The sequence below is a fragment of the Haliotis rubra genome, unplaced genomic scaffold (genome assembly GCF_003918875.1).
Source record: "Haliotis rubra isolate DU_JTF1 unplaced genomic scaffold, ASM391887v1 Scf153, whole genome shotgun sequence".
NCBI classification, from domain to species: domain Eukaryota; kingdom Metazoa; phylum Mollusca; class Gastropoda; order Lepetellida; family Haliotidae; genus Haliotis; species Haliotis rubra.
This window is the reverse complement of record NW_025765481.1, coordinates 505,973-526,187: the sequence shown is the minus strand read 5'-3', so window position 1 is coordinate 526,187 and position 20,215 is coordinate 505,973. Positions and strand designations below refer to the sequence as shown.

Below are 20,215 nucleotides of genomic sequence, written 5' to 3'. Positions count from 1 at the left end.
TCGGTTTCCAGGTGATCATTCAAGAAATATCGGTTTCCAGGTGATCATTCAAGATATATCGGTTATAATATTATTACTGCAGACACAAAGGTTAGCTGATCACTGCAGACACAAAGGTTATCAGCTGACGTACCACTGCGGACACAAAGGTTATCAGCTGACGTACCACTGCGGACACAAAGGTTATCAGCTGACGTACCACTGCGGACACAAATGTTATCAGCTGACGTACCACTGCGGACACAAAGGTTATCAGCGGACGTACCACTGCGGACACAAATGTTATCAGCTGACGTACCACTGCGGACACAAAGGTTATCAGCTGACGTACCACTGCGGACACAAAGGCAGCTGACGTACCACTGCGGACACAAAGGTTATCAGCTGACGTACCACTGCGGACACAAAGGTTAAGCGGACGTTGCAGACACAAAGGTTATCAGCTGACGTACCACTGCGGACACAAAGGTTATCAGCTGACGTACCACTGCGGACACAAAGGTTATCATCAGCGGACGTACCACTGCGGACACAAGGTTATCAGCTGACGTACCACTGCGGACACAAAGGTTATCAGCTGACGTACCACTGCGGACACAAAGGTTATCAGCTGACGTACCACTGCGGACACAAAGGTTATCAGCTGACGTACCACTGCGGACACTATCAGCTGCGTACCACACAAAGGTTATCAGCTGACGTACCACTGCGGACACAAAGGTTATCAGCTGACGTACCACTGCGGACACAAAGGTTATCAGCTGACGTACCACTGCGGACACAAAGGTTATCAGCTGACGTACCACTGCGGACACAAAGGTTATCAGCTGACGTACCACTGCAGACACTAAGGTTATCAGCTGACGTACCACTGCAGACACAATTTCGGAATATCCGGAAAACACCGGTTATCGACTGAGCCCTACTTGTCTACAATCATCAAAACAACTGAATCACGGATGTTACTGAAGTGTCCCACCCTTTCCCTGTATACCAACTCAGTGCGCAATTACCAACTCGCCACTGATCTGAAACATCACTATAACACACACCGCCAGCATTCCACCAGGCTGTAGACTTATATATATCGGCTTTCAATAGCCTCATGTAACCATGCACACAAACTGAACAGTATTCCCAAATAGGATCAAATGCGTCATTTTATTGTAGTCTCACAAACAATGAATAGCGTCGTTTCGAAAAAGAATGTGCAATCTCTAGAATGTTTAATAAGTTACCTTATTGAGTCCCTATTGTGTGAGGGGTAGCCCAGCGGTTAAAGCGTTCGCTCGTTATGCCGAAGACCCGGGTTCGATTCTCCACATGGGTACAATGTGTGAAGCACATTTCTGGTGTCCCCCTAAAAGCGGCGTAAAACTAAACTCATTCACTTACCCTATTGTGTGAACCTATCTGATACAGTATCTCATATGCCTGTAATGGCTTAATAGACAGACCGCTATCGGAGATAAACATACATTACTAGACTAACGCTTAGTCCCTGAATATATATAATTTTGATAGTAACAAATAAACCCTTTTTAATTTAAAAGGAGCCCCAGTGAGATGGGAGATTCAGCCCGAACCTGGAAAAATCTAGACTTGCTTCATCTAGTGCTTTAGCATTGCAGGGAAGGCTAGGCATTAGGGACGATGTGGTTCGGGGACTGTAATACATTACTATAACAGCATTGCGTTTAAATAGGGTAATCATAAACTTATCACAATCTATTTTGAACTGTGTTCGAATCCAAGCCTTAATATGGATTCCTAGATGTATTTTATCATATCCCAGTGGCGCAAGTTGATGCTCAGGATGACAGTCATTGAACTGTCTGGTCCAGACTCGATTATTTAAAGATCGGTTGGAAATTGCTGAGAGCGACGTCAAATAAACAAAAATCCTAAGTGGTGTCTTTAATTGGCTTTCAAATACAATGGCCTCCCGACATTTAACCCATACACAATGAATATATACATACAACATTAATATACAGTTTACTCGATAATACCCAAGATTATGAAACATGCTTGATTCAAACCAGCACCATGACACTGGTGGAGCGATGGGACAACTGATTTGACGACACTGTTCGATTTTGATATGGAGTAATTCATGCTACGAATGTGACACCATTGTTTTTTCAAAGAACATCCGGGTCCTTTCTGGAAGGATGAAGATTGCTGGTGAATTTCAACTGAGGAAGACGGCGTTGGAACGTTTTTCGCTTCTCTAGTTATGGTCAGTGGGACCCGCCACTAGATCAAAACGACGTCTCCTTCGTTTGCGTCTTCTGAAAAAAGAGAATAATGTATCTCACGCTGGCACAATGCTGAAGGCTTGATTTCTCTACAGTTGACTCAACACAGGTGTCTATTCTTTACTTAGGAAATTGTATATATTTTGTACAGATTTTGTCTTCGATTATCGATATGTTTTTGAGACTTTTGGATTAAATTTTTCCTGCTGAAGAAATAAATATCATGTGATTTGAAACAATAACATTTGTTTTTCTTTCAGGCCATCGACGTCAGTTTATCGATTGCAAACGATAGTTAAAGGAAACATAAGATGCATGGAAGGTTACAACAAACTAGAACGTACCCATGTATACAGGAAGCGTATAACGTATTCATTGGATTACACACACAAAAGTGTTTATTCGACCTTGTCAAATCACCCGAATATACAGAAATTAATCTTACTACAGAGAAAGACTCAGGTGTTGTCAGGTACACAGAAGGACGTGTACACTCCGCCTCGTCAGGTACACAGAAGGACGTGTTTAGTCGGGTCAGGTACACAGAAGGACGTGTTTACTCGGCGTTGTCAGGTACACAGAAGGACGTGTACACTCCGCCTCGTCAGGTACACAGAAGGACGTGTACACTCCGCCTCGTCAGGTACACAGAAGGACGTGTTACACTCGGCCTCGTCAGGTACACAGAAGGACGTGTTTACTCGGCCTTGTCAGGTACACAGAAGGACGTGTTTACTCGGCCTTGTCAGGTACACAGAAGGACGTGTACTCCGGCCTTGTCTACCAGAAGGACGTGTACCCTCCGCCTCGTCAGGTACACAGAAGGACGTGTTTACTCAGCCTTGTCAGGTACACAGTAAGACGTGTTTACTCGGCCTCGTCAGGTACACAGAAGGACGTGTTTAGTCGGCCTCGTCAGGTACACAGAAGGAGGTACACAGAAGGACGTGTTTAGTCGGCCTTGTCAGGTACACAGAAGGACGTGTTTAGTCGGTTTCAGGTACACAGAAGGACGGCCTCGTCAGGTACACAGAAGGACGTGTTTAGTCGGCCTTGTCAGGTACACAGAAGGACGTGTTTACTCGGCCTTGTCAGGTACACAGAAGGACGTGTTTACTCGGCCTTGTCAGGTACACAGAAGGACGTGTTTACTCGGCCTTGTCAGGTACACAGAAGGACGTGTTTACCCGGCCTCGTCAGGTACACCGTTAATCGTGGTCTACTTACCCAAGTATAAGTATACCGAAAAATGTGATGAGGGATGCAACCGCGAGGGTTCCTATGGTTACGGCGATTATTACTTGGGTATTCGTTGACATCAGAGAACCGTCTGTATAAGGAAGGGTGGATAAAAGTAATTAACTCTCTCTTAACTGGAACACTATAGCCAGTACACACTTAGTATGAATAACATGAAACGATAATATGAATAACATGAAACGATAATATGAATAACAAGAAACTATATGTATGAATTACAATAAATATGAATAACAAGAAACGATGAATAAGAATAACAAAAAACGATATTTACGAATACCAGGAATATGTATACATGTGTATATTCAAAAGACTACCCATCATATAGCATCTGTCATGTTATAAAATGATATTAACTTGTACAGAGATCTCAAAATGGTCATTCACTCTAATAGGTGTTCTTTGAATATGTACTTTAGAGAGTTTGACACTAGTTCCACCTCAAGACGATCTGTATTAATTTAATATTTTGAACCTATATACAATACTCCTATCAGTCATACCTGACTTTGACTGGCCGACTGCATTCGCAAAGTTTGATTCTGCAGTCAGGGAAGTTGTAGTTGCAGTCGGGGTAGGTGTAGTTGCTGTCGGTGTAGTTGTAGTTGTAGTCAGGGTAGTTGTAGTTGCAACCGCTGTAGTTGTAGTTGCAGTCGGGGTAGTTGTAGTTGCAGTCGCTGTAGTTGTAGTTGCAATCGGGGTAGTTGCAGTTGCAATCGGGGTAGTTGTAGTTGCAGTCGATTCCGTTGTAAAAGCTTTTGGCACAGCTGTCGACGAATTAGTTATCTATTATAGTGCATGCACACAACACATTTTCTACAACAAAAGGAAGCAGCGACGGGATGTGGAGACACCGACATATGGGGAGGGGCCAGAGAGAAAGAGAGAGAGAAATATGATAGAGATGGAAAGAGAGGTAATAAGAAGAAGAATATTTATAACGCGCCTATCCAGGCTTGATATCCTGCTCAAAGCGCACAAGTTGAGTACATAGCTGGGAACTAATGGTTGGCTGGTTTAAAGAAGTGTTTGCAGGAGAGATTTCAATGTCTAGAAGTCGGAACTTGATCGGATGGATTGAGGGAGGTCATTTCATACTTTTACTGCAGCATAAGAGAAGGCACGATGTCCATATTTAGCTTGTTTGACTTTGGGGATAACAAGAAGACGCTGATTCTCTGATCTCAGAGAAGATAAAAATGGAGAGAGAAGGGGCAAAGGGGTAGAAAGATACAGGGGTAGAAAGGGAGAGGATGGTTGATTTGTTGATAGAGCAGGGTAGACAGAGGCCCAGAGAAGAGAGAAAGAAAAAGAATAGAGAGCGGGGTAGACACAGTTTGCTATATTGTATGGTCTCTCTGTTTGTAGACAGATCACGATAACTAATGTTGAGGTAAAGACGTTCCTTTAATTTCCGAAAGTGACAAAGTTTAGGTTTAGTACCGATTTACGTTTCTTTTCAATATTCCTATCATAAAGACATTCCTGTTGAAACAATCGATATATTGGAATGTACATGTATTCCAAATTATATTTTTGAAAAATATTCTTGAAAGGAAAGATTCTACTTCATTAAACAACCTGTGTGTTTAAATTAATTTTGAATATTGATAGAAGTGTATGTAAACAATCATACCTGACTTCCCAGGAATAGCTGTAAACTTCGAGTAGTTAGGTTCTGTAGTCGGGGTGGTTGGTTCTGTAGTCGGGGTGGTTGGTTCTGTAGTCGGGGTGGTTGGTTCTGTAGTCGGGGTGGTAGGTTCTGTAGTGGAGGTGGTTGTAATTGCATTCAGTTCCGTTGTAACTGCTTCAGACACAGCTGTCAAAAATGTTGCGGTTATTAGAAAGGGGTAAGATGACCCAGTTACCAGTGTACGAGGGCTGTCCCAATTGTTTCCGGCCTCCTAAACTAATATGCGATCTATATGAAAATTGTTGTACTTATTTTTCAACATAATCCGTCTTCACTTCAATGAAGTTTCTCTTGCATAGTTAACCCGTCTGAAATTGAAAACCATTGTTTGTCACGTGACCCTAAAGTCTCCTCCACAGCAGTGATGACCCCTCATCCGTCTCAAATTTGCGGCCCCCGAGGACAGATTCATGCTGAGGGAAGAGGAAGAAGACAGGAGGGACAAGATCTGGAGAATAGGCTGGGTGAGGAAGGATCTTGAAGCCACAGTCCGGTCCTGAACTCACTGCTACTTGGGCCGTGTGAACTGGAGCATTGTCCTGGAGGAGTCAGACACCTCGGTGAAGTTTACCTTTTCTCTCATCTGATCTGATCACGCAACCTACGCAATTCCTCAGCGTAATGTGACAATTTATTGTTGAACCCTTCTTTAAATAGTCCATCATGATTACGCCCTCAGAGTCCCAGAAAACGGACATTGCCACTGGAAGACGATTTTTGTAAATTTTGGGGGCGTTGGTGACGTCACGTGCTTCCACTGCATACTCTGACTTTTTGTCTCTGGGTCAAAGTGATGAATTCAGGTTTCATCCTGAGTACAATATGACCCATGTGGATCTCTCCGATAGTCCTCGAGAATCTGACGACAAACCATGACTCTCTGACGTCTGTGTTCTTCAGATAACATTCCGGGCACCCAACGGGCAGACTCCTTGTCCATATGCAAATGTTCATGGTTTGTTCTTTCCATTGATGTTTTGCTAATGTCATGTGCAGTAGTTAATTGGTTAATTATTTGGTCGAGAACAGCATCAATTTTATCTTCGGTAGTCACTTTACGAGGGCGACCAGACCGGGGCTCGTCTTCAGTGCTGCGCCTGCCCTGCGCCTGTACATTCAGTATACCACTGTTTCACCGAACTACATTTGTCACTTATGTTTGTTTCATCTCATTATGAATTTGCTTCGGGGTAAACTTATTTAAACGAAAATACTTCATCACAGCCCTGCATTGGGTTCTCTACATTTTGAGAGCAAACGATAGGGTAATGCTGTTTGACAGCTATATATAGCAAATTATAGCACGTGGAATTCGTGTTTTGCGTGTCAAGCACATGCTAAGATTCTATTCTCCAGTTTTGGTGAGTTTGTGCGATCTGTTCATGGTGAGGCCGGAAACTTTTGTGACACCTACTGGTAATGATATGGAATCACTCGATGCATGAACAACCAGAGGGACAGAGAGGGAGGTGGGGATAGAGAAATGGGAAGAGGTGGGAGGCGAGGCGAGTAACATACATGACAGTGACATGGAGAGCTGGACAGTGAGAGGTGCGAAGGGTAGATAAATGGAGATCGGTGCAAAGAGCGACGGGGTAGATAAATGGAGAGAGGTGCAAAGAGCGAGGGGGTAGATAAATGGAGAGAGGTGCAAAGAGCGACGGGGTAGATAAATGGAGAGAGGTACAAAGAGCAAGGGGGTAGAGAAATGGAGAGAGGTGCAAAGAGCGACGGGGTAGATAAATGGAGAGAGGTGCAAGAGCGAGGGGTAGATAAATGGAGAGGGTGCAAAGAGCGACGGGTAGATAAATGGAGAGAGGTGCAAAGAGCGAGGGGTAGATGGAGAGGTGCAAAGAGCGACGGGGTAGATAAATGGAGAGGGTACAAAGAGAGGGGTAGAAATGGAGAAGGTGCAAAGAGCGACGGGGAGATAAAGGCAAAGAGCGAGGGGGTAGATAAAAAGGGTGCAAAGAGCGCGACAAAGAGCGACGGGTAGATAAATGGAGAGAGGTGCAACGAGCGAGGGGGCAGATAAATGGAGAGAGGTGCAAAGAGCGACGGGGTAGATAAATGGAGAGAGGTGCAAAGAGCGAGGGGGTAGATAAATGGAGAGGGGTGCAAAGAGCGACGGGGTAGATAAATGGAGAGAAGTGCAAAGAGCGAGGGGGTAGAGAAATGGAGAGAAGTGCAAAGAGTGAGGAGGTGACATTTAGAAACAGGGAAGGGAGAGGGAGAAAAAGGAGGTGAGAGAGAGAGACAGAGAAACTGACAAAGACAGATTGTTAATATCATATGGCGACTCCGTTTGGAGACAGAGGTCAAGGAAATGTATTATGTTGATGTAAAGTCCTCCTTCAATTCTTACAAAGAGAAAGATATTGGCTTTGAGGCAATCTTTATGTTGCTTTTTAATTATTATCCTTACCCGTCATGCACTTCTGTTGACACAACGTAAAACTTGCTTCGTCTGTTTGGTGTGTTACTTATATAAAATATGCCATGCTACAATATATTTATGTGTAAGTGAGTTTCAAAATTGCGATTCACAACCTCGTTATTGGTATGTTTGAAAACTGTTTTTCACAGAAGAGTGCAAGTTAGAAATACAGTCTACTTCAACAGCCAGTCCGTTTCAGTGTTTTCACTGAAGATAAACTGTATAAACAATCCTACCTGACTTTGGACGAGTCCCTGGAACCGTAATGTTGTTTGGTTCTGCAGTCGACGTGGTTGAGGTTGCATTCGGTTCCGTTGTAACGGCTGCAGACACAGTTGTCGAAGGTGTTGCTGCTGTTACAAAGAGGTAAGAAAACATAGATTTAACAATATAGAGTCACCTCTATTGATAAGCCTTAGGGATATTTCCAATTAAAACTTCCTTTTAGGCTGCTTATAATCATAACCAAATAACCAAATAGTGCTAACATTAAAACAAACATTCAAAAACAAACAAACCAAATACAAACCAAACCATCCAGTAGTTCATCAAACCAACAACATCTGGCAAATTTCGAAATTAAAAACTCACAAAAAGTTAATTATGCAACTCTAACGCCCCCTTCAGGTTGCTATATCTTTCGGCCAAATCAACCCCCTTTCCATCAAACACTAGATAGCCTGCAGGCCCGTGTGCGATATATGCATTATGTCAGAAAGCGTATGTTAAATCTCCGAATCATCATCACTGGGAAAAGACTATAGGGGAGACAGAAACTTAGGTACGTGTGTAGGTAGTGAGATTTAAAAAGAAAGAGGCTACACTGTTTATAAACAGAGTGAATATGGTTTTACGCCGATTTTAGCAATACTCCAGCAATATCACCGCAGGGGACACCAGAAATAGACAAAGTAGCGTTAGGTAAAGGGAGAGAACGTGTGTAGGAAGTGTGAAATATAGTAGGGAGAGAAATAAAAAGGAAGAGGCTACGCTGTTTATAAACAGAGTGAACATGGTTTTACACTTAGCAATATTCCAGCAATATCACGGCGGGGGACACCAGAAATTGGCTTCAAACATTGTACCGATGTGGGGAATCGATGACAAATTTTGGCTCTGACACTATTTCATTTTGTTTTCAATGTCAAAATCGTTATACACTACCTTGTAATAGTTATATTTTTGAAAAATATTTAAAAAGAAGAAAGTAAGTTTGAACAGTGTTCTACTACAACAGCAAATCTGCTTAAAAGTTATGAATTTTGAAACCATATACCTGACTTTGAATGAGTCGCTGTGGTCATCAAGTAATTTGGTTTTGCAGTCGAGGTGGTTGGTTCTGCAGTCGAGGTGGTTTTGTTTGCAGTCGAGGTGGTTGGTTCTACAGTCGAGGTGGTTGTAGCAGCATTCCGTTCCGTGCTAACTGCTTCAGACGCAGCTGTGTGGGCAGCTGTTGTGGCTGTGGCAGAGGTTATATGCGGTTATTTGCAATAATATGGGGTCACACGATAGGGTGCAGAGAAGGATACTGGGGAGAAAGAGCGAAAGGGAGAGGTGGGACACGGAGGTGGAGAAGGGAGGGGCACAGGGAGGGAGAGGTGGGGCACAGGGAAATGGGACACTGGAGAGGGAGGGGCACAGGGAGGGAGAGGTTGGACACTGAAATGGAGAGGGAGGGGCACAGGGAGTGAGAGGTGGGACACTGAAATGGAGAGGGAGGGGCACAGGGGAGGAGAGGTGGGACACTGAAATGGAGAGGGAGGGGCACAGGGAGGGAGAGGTGGGACACTGAAATGGAGAGGGAGGGGCACAGGGAGGGAGACGTGGGACACTGAAATGGAGATGGGAGGGGCACAGGGAGGGAGACGTGGGACACTGAAATGGAGAGGGAGGGGCACAGGGAGGGAGAGGTGGGACACTGAAATGGAGAGGGAAGGGGCACAGGAAGGGAGACGTGTGACACTGAAATGGAGGGGAAGGGGCACAGGGAGGGAGAGGTGGAACACTGGAGTGGAGGGAGGGGGGGGGGCACAGGAAGGAGGAGGTGGAACACGGAGTGGAGAGGGAGGGACACAGGGAGGGAGAGGTGGGGCACTGAAATGGAGAGGGGAGGGGCACAGGGAGGGAGAGGTTGGACACTGAAATGGAGAGGGGAGGGGCACAGGGAGGGAGAGGTGGGACCCGAGAGAGAGGAAAGGAGAAACTGGCTACTCGATGTCTGAACACTGATAAGGACAACTTGTGGTAATGTAAATACCTTCCTTCATTTCTTCACTTTGGCAGCTTTTTATGTTTATTTTTAATATTCTTACCTGTAATGCGCTCCCTCCTAAAGAACGTACAACTAGCATCTTCTGTTAGCTTTGAGTCGGTCGCGTACAAGTAACACGAGTATTCTCCGGAGCAGAATGCGCCCGCCATTGCCGTGTCATATTTCTGAAGGACAGCCTTACAGGCATTGAGATCAGCCACTACCCTGTACCCCACCACGTCGTCGGGGGATCCCTTCCAACCCTTCTTAATATTTGTTGCACCTGCAACAGAGGAGGTGTAATATGTTGTTACTGGAGCCGTCTCAAGGCGGGACCCAACCAATAATGACCTCACAAATGAACCCGGTGTAATACGAAGCCATCACAATTCTGCCCAGGCCAGATCAGCCACACTCTTTCGTGACTGATCATTACACCATTGCGATATAGTTCAGACATGTTACAGTAGATAGAAAATCCTCTTGTGACTAGAGGACAAAAATTTACTGTAAATCATTATGGGGTCACTCGGACCGATAATATTTCTGAAACAATTATGATCCCTTATAAATTAAGGATCCATGTTGTGAACAAAACAAATTGTTACTGGTAGTGTTATGTGCGCTTCGAACACTTCTACTGTTGCTGTTGGCGCGTGTGGCCCAGTCGTGCAAGGCCCTGAAATTCGACGTGTAGAGTTACCTCCCTTCACGTCAAGAACCTGTGATTGTGGGTTTCATTTAATTGCTTGGTTTGTTGTTCAACACCGCACTCAGCAATATTCCAGCTATATGGCGGTGGTCTGTGAATAATCGAATCTGGACCAGACAATCCAGTTATCAACAGCATGAGCATCGATTTATGCAATTGGGATTCGATGGCATGTGTCAACCAATTCAGCGAGCCTGACCACCCGATCCCGTTAGTCGCCTCTTACGACAAGCATGGGTTGTTGAAGATCAATTCTAACCCGGATCTTCACGGGTTGATTGTGGGTTCGATCCTGGTTCGCCCTGTCTCCGGGTTTGTCAGCACCAAACCCTGGCTCGTTGCTTTCATAGTGATGGGCGTCTGCAACCTTTATGACTTCCCACTTTAAGTTGAGTGAGTGAGTTTAGTTGTACGCCGCACTCGGCAATATTCCTGCTATATAGCGGCACGTTTAGTTGACAAGCCGTGAATGTTACTAGAATATTGTTTAAAACGGCGTTAAAGCAGTACATGTAAGTTATTTACCATATTTAATGACGAGCCTTGCATAGTCAACTGACGGATGTAGTCCAATATTCCTTCTTTCTGGTTAACAGAACTACTAAATATTCTTTACGTCAAGTTTAACAGTTTGTACGAAATAATGAATATTTGATTACCTTTTGACACCAGAACGAGATTTGCAAGGTGAACGATATGAAGCAAAAGTCGGGGACCCATGTATGTAAGATCCTAAAACAGAAACACTGCATAGATCCAAAGTGCACTCAGAGTTACTCATGGTCCACCCCATGCAATCCCCTCATTTCTCCACCTCAATCTTCTCTCCATCACAACTCCCTTCACCACTTCCTCATCTCCCCACATCAACCCATCCTCAATCACATGACTTCCCTCACAGCACACTCAATCACACACTTCTACCCCTCACAATCCCCTCAGTCACACACCTCCACCACGCACAATCAATTCAATCACACACCCCCACCCCCACCCCTCACAATTCACTCAATCACACACTTCTATCCCTCACAATCCTCTCAGTCACACACCTCCATTCCTCACAAACCACTCAATCACACAACTCACAATTTCCTGAATCACACACCTCTACCCCTCACAATCCCCTCAATCACACACCTCTACCCCTCACAATCCTCACAATCCCCTCAATCACACACCTCCACCCCTCACAACCCCCTCAATCACACCCCTCACACCCCTCAACACACCTCCACCCTCACATTCCCTCAATCACAAACCTCCCCCCCTCACATTTCCCCTCAATCACACACCTCTACCACTCACAATCCCCTCAATAACACACCTCTACCCCTCATAAACCACTCAATCACACACCTCCACTCCTCACAATCCCCTCAATCACAAACCTTCACCCCTCACAATCCCCTCAATCACAAACCTCAACCCCTCACAATCCCCTCAATCACACACCTCTACCCCTCACAATCCCCTCAATCACACACCTCTACCCCTCACAATCCCCTCAATCACACACCTCCACCCCTCACAATCCCCTCAATCACACACCTCCACCCTCACAATCCCCTCAATCACACACCTCCACCCTCACAACCCCTCAATCACACCCCTCACAATCCCTCAATCACACACCTCCACCCCTCACAATCCCTCAATCACAAACCTACACCCCTCACATTTTCCCCTCAATCACACACCTCTACCTCCCCCTCACAAACCCCTCAATCACACACCTCCACCTCTCACAATCCCTCAATCACACACCTCAACCCTCACAATCCCCTCAATCACACACCTCCACCCCTCACAAACCACCCCAATCACAAAACTCCCTCCCTCACAATCCCTCAATCCCACCCCCTCCACCAATCACAACCTCCTCAATCACAAATCCCACACCCCCACACCCCTCACACACGTCACTCAATCACACACCTCTACCCCTCACAATCCCCTCAATCACACACCTCTCCCTCCTCACAATCCCCCTCTAACTCATGGTCCACCCCATGCAATCCCCTCATTTCCTCCACCCTCAATCTCCTTTCTCCATCACAACTCCCTTCACCACTTCCCCTCATCTCCCCACATCAACCCATGATCCCCTCAATCACATGACCTCCACCTCACAGTACACTCAATCACACACCTTCCACCCTCACATTCCACTCAATCACACACTTCTACCCCTCACAATCCCCTCAGTCACACACCTCCACCACGCACAATCCCTTCAATCACACCCCCACCCCTTACAATCACTCAATCACATACTTCTATCCCTCACAATCCTCTCCGTCATGCACCTCCATCCCTCACAAACCAATCAATCACACACCTCCACAATCCCTCCATCACAACCTCCTCCCTCACAATCCCTCATCACACACCCTCCCCTCACAATCCCTCAATCACACACCTCCACCCCTCACAATCCCTCCAATCACACACCTCCACCCTCTCACACCCCTCAATCACACCCTCCACCCCTCACACATTCCCTCAATCACACACCTCCACCCTCACATTTCCCTCAATCACACACCTCTACCACTCACAATTCCCTCAATCACACACCTCTACCCTCATAAACCACTCAGTCACACACCTCCACCCCTCACAATACCCCTCAATCACAAACCCCTCACCCTCACAATCCCCTCAATCACAAACCTCCACCCCTCACAATCCCTCAATCACACACCTCTACCCCTCACAATCCCCCTCAATCACACACCTACCCCTCACAATCCCTTCAATCACACACCTCCACCCCTCACAATCCCCTCAATCACACACCTCCACCCCTCACAATCCCCTCAATCACACACCTCCACCCCTCACAATCCCCTCAATCACACACCTCACAATCCCCTCAATCACACACCTCCACCCCTCACAATTCCCTCAATCACAAACCTCCACCCCTCACATTTTCCCTCAATCACACACCTCTACCCTCACAATCCCTCAATCACAAACCTCCACTCCCTCACAATCCCCTCAATCACACAGCTTCAGCCCCTCACCCCTGTCTACAACCCTCAATCACACCCTCCACCTCTACTTCCTCACATCCACCAATCCTGGGCCAACACTCCACCCCCTCACATTTTCCCTCAATCACACACCTCCACCCCTCACAATCCCTCAATCACACACCTCCACACCACGCACAATCCCCTTCAATCACACACCCCCACACCCCCACCCCTCACCCCCTCAATCACCACACCTCTACCCTCACAATCCTCCTCAAGCTCACACACCTCCATCCCTCACAGCTCACACATGGTCCACCCTTGCAATCCCTCTATTTCTCACCACCACCTTTCTCCCATCACAACCCTTCACCACCTCACTCCTCATCCCCCACATCAACCCATCTCAATCACATGACCCTTCACAGTACACCCAATCACACACCTTACCCCCTCACCCCACCTAATCACACACCTCTCACTCCCCTCACATCCCCTCAGTCACACACCTCCACTCACCCACAACTCCTTTCCCAATCACACACCTCACCCCTACAATCCCTCAATCACATACTCTCTATCCTCACAATTCCTCTCATTGCACCCCTCTATCCCCTCAATCAAACTACCTCCACCCTCAACTTCCCATCCTCTACACCCTCGCACAACTTTGCTAATCACACCCTCCACCCCCACAACCCAATCACACACCTCTCACCTCATTATTCCCTTCATCTCACACACCTCCACTCTTTCACATCCTCTAATCACGAACCCCACTCCTCATAATCCTCTTCAGTCACACTCCACTCATTGCACAATCCTTCTCAATTGCACACCTCCCTCACTTTACATCTACTCATTAATCACATACTTTCTATCCTTCATAATCTCTTTCTCTGTTTGCACCTCCATCCCTACAAACTAATTCACACCATATTAACTTTAATCTCCTCTATCACAATTTATACCTCTAATCACTCATCCCAGCACCACCTCTCCCACTTTCACTAATCCTTTAATCACACACTCTCCACTACTGCACACCCCTCAATCACCACCTCTCACTTTGCATCTACTAATAATCCACAGCATTTTCGACTTCACACCTTCTTCTCATGTAATCTCCTCTATCTCACAAACTAACCAATCACACAACTTATACCCCTCTGACACACAATTTGTATTTCTTGCTAATCTCTAATCACACCTCACACTCCACTTCATAACTTCTTTAATCACACCTCCCACTCCTCATTAATCCCTTTAATCACAAACCTAACTTCATTAATCCTCACCACACTTTACTACCTCAAGACCCCTTCAATCATAACACCCACTTCATTCCCTTTAATCACAAACTTCCACACTTTCATAATCTCTTTAATCATTGAATCTTCCACTTCATAATCCTTTTTCTAGTCATTAAACCACTCACCTCATAATCCTCTTTACACTTCACACTTCTAATTTCACATTCTCCTCTTCATATCTCTTTAATCACACCTTTAACTTTCATACATCTTGCCACATCTCCTCTACCTTCATCATCCTTTAATCCTACACCTCTTCACTTTGACTTCCACTCCATATCACACACTTCCACTTTGTAATCCTACACTTCCAATCCTCATAGTCCTCATCCACACTCCCCACCTCAGACTTTCTGATCCCACACTTTCTACCTTTTATCTCTTTAATTCTAATTTCCACTTTTAATCTCTTCTTAATCCACACTTCCTACTTTTACTACCTAATTTCTACTCCACTTAATCTCTTCAATCACACTTTGATAACCTTTTAATCATACTCCCTTCCACTTTTACATTTTACTTAATTCAAAATCCCACTTCCCTTCACCATTTTAATTCACACTTTACTTTAATCCCTTTATCTACACCTCCCTTCCACTCCACACAATCTCTTCTAATCACACACTTCTACACTTCTAACTCCCTTACATCTACATTTAATCACACTTTACTTCCCCTTTATAATCTCTCTTTAGTCACACTCCTCTATCATCTTCTCAGCATTCTATGGAGCCAACCTTATAATCTCCTTTATTTTCTTCACTTTAATTTTTCCATCAACTTCTACTCCACTCTTACTGCTCCCATATCAATCCCATCTCTTTAATCACACTCTTCATGCACACCTAATTCACACTTCCTACCTCAATTTTAATGACCACACTTTACTCCCTTCATCTCTTTAGTTACACACACTTCTAATTTACTGCATCTCTTTTTCCACCATACTCCCCTACTTTATATTTAATCATACTATCCCTTTACATCCTTTCTCTGTCATGTAATCTCCCTCTATCTCATAAACTAATTCAATCATATTAACTTATAATCTCTCCACTTACATTAATCTTATATTCCTTACATCTCTTTAATCACACACTCTTCTACTTTTTACAATCTCTTTAATCACACACTTCTACCTTTTAACTCTCTTTAATCTTTACCTTTTATATCTACTTAATTACATATTTCTTTATCTCTCATAATCTCTTCTTGTTTGCACTCCTTTATCCTTCATTTGCTAACACCTCAATTCACACCAGACCCTCTTCCACATTAATTTGTATTTCCTTTACTAATCTTTAATCATACACTTTCCACTTTCATAATCTCTTTAATCAACACTCTAATTCCTTTTATAATCTCTTTAGACCATGAATCCTACTCCTTTATAATCCTTTTTCTTAGTTTCACATACCTCTATACATATAATTTTTCTTAATTACTCCTAATTCCTTATATCTACTCTAATTCATACTTTATTCTCATAATCTCTCTGTTATGTGGACTCTTTCCATCTCATTAAACTAATTCACAATTCACACAACTTATAATCTCTCTTATCACATTAATTTATACCTCTTCACAATCTCTTTAATTACATACTCTTAATTTTACTGCACAATCTCTTTAATTACACACTCCACTTCATTGCATTAATCTCTTTGCACCACACTTCCTAATTTATATCTACTCTCTTAATTCATATACTTTTATTCTTTCATAATTCCTTTTCTGTTATGTACTCTCTATCTCATAAACTTAATCAATTACATAATTCCCATCTCCACATATTAATTTATACCTTTTATAATCTTTGACTACACACTTTCTAACTTTTAATCCCTTTAATTACACACTTTACTTTTCATATCTTTTAATTACAACTTCTTCTAATCTTTATAATCTCTTTAATTCATTTACTCCCTTTACACTTTAATTACAAATGTACACTTGTGTTACCTTTAATCATAACTTTCTACTTTCATAATCTTTAATTTCATGAATCCTTCTTAATTTCATCAATTAGTTGCTAAACTACTCTTCTTTGCTAATCTCTTTAATTACATTAACTTCTACTTTCACTCATATCTCTATATTCTATAATCTCCCTTTAATTCACATTAACTTTAATCTTTAATCTCTTTAGTTACATTACTCCACTTTCATCTTTTAATTTCTACTTTTAATTCTTTAATTACACTTCTAATTTTTTATAATTCCTCTACTTTTAATCTCTTTTTCATCTCTCCTTTCTACTTTCATATTCTTTTTCTTAATCTAATTCTTCTTACCTTTACATCTTTATCTTATCACTCTTTTCCACTCCATATCTTTAATCTACTTACCTTTACTTACACTCTACTCCATCTCTTTAATCAACTTTAATCACACTTCCCACTCCGTACTTTTGAAATCCTGTATTTATAAAGAATGTGTCTTCAGTATTCACATAAGGAACTGAAAAGATACTTCATAATTTAAGCTTGTACATAATGTTTGCTTTTTCTTCATTTTCCAATCTGCCTTTTGATTCCATGGGTAAATATTTCTTGTCAAGTGAACCACCTCCGAGGACTGCTACAGCACCTGCCTGGAATAGAAGGCCGGGGAACTGCGTCCTTCCAAATTTGGTCAAACTATATTACTTGTTATTTTCTTGCTTGGCGCTCGGTATTCAGTGGATAAAACAGGTAGCCTAGTAGTTAAAGTGTCCGCTCGTCACGCCGAAAACCCGGGTTCGATTCCCCACATGGGTACATTGTGTGATGCCCCCCGCAGTGATGTTGCTGGAATATTGCTAAAAGCGGCGTAAAACCAAACTCAATCACTAACTTACTATCTACGTTTTACTGAGACAAGGTCTCTCCGCGGGCAAGCACCATACATCTCACATTATCCAGGCCTATTACAAGCAGCAGTATTACCACACCTCCTTGATATCCTCATCGTATTTCACTCCCTGTTGCCATGTAGGATGTAACATCTGTAGCAGCAAGTAAACGGGAAACATATACTCGGGCGAAGAATGTCGGTATGACCAAACTTCCTTGAACCTATGTTAGTGTCAATACGATTACATATTTTAACTGCATGTGCAGTGGGTTAGCCAAAGTTTCGGGCATCGGCGTTCCTATCGATGAGGAGATGTAGGGTAGCCTTGGGGTTAAAGCGTTCGCCCATCACACCGACGACTGTGGTTCAGTTCCTCACATGGTACAATGTGTGACTCCCAGTTCTGGTGTCCTGGATACTGTTGGAATATTGATTGTAGTGGCTTTACCTCACTCACTCACTATTTCGGGTACCGGTGGGGGACGAGGTGGTCATTAGTTTCTCGATTCTCTACACCTTATCAGACTGCGTCTAGGAGACAATTTCACATAGATCTGGGGCTGTTTAACTTCCTATGTTGTTATTGTCGTCGATGTAGCAGCGTCCACAGTTCTAGTAGTAGTAGTAGTAGTAGTAGTAGTGGTGGTAGTGGTAGTAGTAGTAGTAGTAGTAGTAGTAGTAGTAGTAGTAGTAGTACTTAGTGGTGGTGGTAGTAGTAGTAGTAGTAGTAGTATTTAGTGGTGGTGGTGGTAGTAGTAGTAGTAGTAGTAGTAGTAGTAGTAGTTTAAAGTAAATGAGTTTGGCTTAAAGCTGCTTTAAACAGCATGTAGTTGCAGTCGAGGGAGGTGTCCCAGCAAACCAGCCCCCGCGTCAGTGACGATGTTGTTGCCTGTATATTAGTCAGAAACATCCGACATGACACGCCCTCCTCATCCCAGATAAGGTTGCTGTTGTACACGAGTCACTGTAACCTGCTGATGTACACGTCCCTGTGTGTGGCTCCGGCGTACCCAAACACAAGCACTGCAGTCAGCTCTAATCAGCAAGATTATTTGCACGGGTTTGATGGGGTTTTTCTTTGCTTTGGTTAACATTTAACCATACAGAGGGAGAAAATGCATATAATTGTGTGCGCGGGTGTCCGCATGTGTGTGCGTTCGTTTGTGTAAAAGAGTATTTAAAAAGCATTATCTTATCAAAACTCCTTTCTGTAAGTTTTGCAAGAACACCCTGCCTGCATGACACGCCTCAAACCACAATTACAAACAATTAGCAGCTGTTCTTCTTCCCTCGGGAATTTATTCAAGAATGCCTTTTTTATTATTCACAGGAACAGTAACTAATCTGCTTTCAGAACAATCTATTATGGAAATAGTGTTTGATAATCGAAAACAGACAGCCTTGGTAAATTAAAGATGGCAAAATGTTAGGGAGTTTCTGGTAAACATACAAACCTTGCATGTAGTGACCATATCACGAAATAATTCCATCAATTAAATCTCTTTGAGAGGCATTTTAGAAGTTGTGAAGATGAAGGAAAACTGATTTGTATGGATAGTCAACTTCTTTATTGCAATGAGTGCGACGTTTCGGTGTAGGTACTAACTTGCTTGATAACGGTGTTAGTACCTACACCGAAACGTCGCACTCATTGCAATAAAGAAGTTGACTATCCATACAAATCAGTTTTTCTTCATGAATTAAATTCACTGTCTTCACGAATGGGAAGCAAAATGGCAAAACATCTCGACATTTTGAATGCCATTCTTTCCATTTCTCATTTAACGCATACTGCCTAAGTTTTGTAAACCTCTCAAAACAAAACAAATACAATCATATACATGTAAAAAACACGGTATTAGACATTAGAATAATAGACACTTCATTTCTGATTCGTCGAATCAGTTACACAGTTGCGTCATATTTTAAAACTGTAAGCCTCCTGGAAGCACTGTTTTAAGACTCGATGGGAATCCCTTTACAATTCATGGAGACAGGCGCTTGCGACCTAATTTGATAAAACAAAGTTGTGCGACTTGTGTGATCTCAGTAGATTCGTGTGAATCTAATTATACGAATAGTAAATCACATGGTAGAGTAATTGCTCCACGTGGCATGCTCAGCATCACATTTGTACAGACAGCTTGCCATTTGGGATATCTACTGACCATGTAATGTACAATTAGACGAATATCATCTGTACGAAAACCCGCCTAATGCAATATAGTCACTTACCTCTTCAGCGTTAAATAGAATTGCGCAAGTGTCCCGCTCTGCCTCTCGAGAAGTCGCCGGGAAGCCTGGCTTTAACTTCTTAACATGCTAGTTAGTTCCGGGTTGATGCTATATATGCGGAGTAAGTCAGATTTATAAACACAATGCGACAACGCCCTACATTAAGTGCGGACTCAGTCGCCCAGAGGTTCTGGACATCCGTGTACCTCCCTCGGTGACCCCCCAACGAGTTCG

The 20,215-nt window shown here is 43.5% G+C and overlaps 1 protein-coding gene across 4 annotated transcripts; it reads right to left on the bottom strand.

Annotated features, from left to right (window-relative positions):
- Positions 1 to 1,982: 1,982 nt before the first annotated feature.
- LOC124270610 (integumentary mucin C.1-like) lies at positions 1,983 to 20,094 on the bottom strand. 4 transcript variants are annotated; one of them, XM_046705628.1, is made up of 9 exons: positions 19,982 to 20,094; positions 11,274 to 11,346; positions 9,964 to 10,185; positions 8,928 to 9,110; positions 7,888 to 8,004; positions 5,158 to 5,340; positions 4,025 to 4,288; positions 3,481 to 3,591; positions 1,983 to 2,297 (listed from the first exon to the last, which is right to left on the bottom strand). In XM_046705628.1, the coding sequence occupies exons 2-8, from the start codon at positions 11,332 to 11,334 to the stop codon at positions 3,485 to 3,487; spliced, it is 1,137 nt and encodes a 378-aa protein (XP_046561584.1). In that variant the 5' UTR covers positions 11,335 to 11,346; positions 19,982 to 20,094; the 3' UTR covers positions 1,983 to 2,297; positions 3,481 to 3,484. The 4 variants fall into 4 exon arrangements, with proteins under 4 accessions (XP_046561584.1, XP_046561582.1, XP_046561583.1 ...); XM_046705626.1 differs by having other exon boundaries at positions 1,983 to 2,294; positions 3,489 to 3,591; XM_046705627.1 differs by having other exon boundaries at positions 1,983 to 2,294; positions 3,489 to 3,591; positions 7,888 to 8,001.
- Between the last annotated feature and the right edge of the window lie 121 nt (positions 20,095 to 20,215).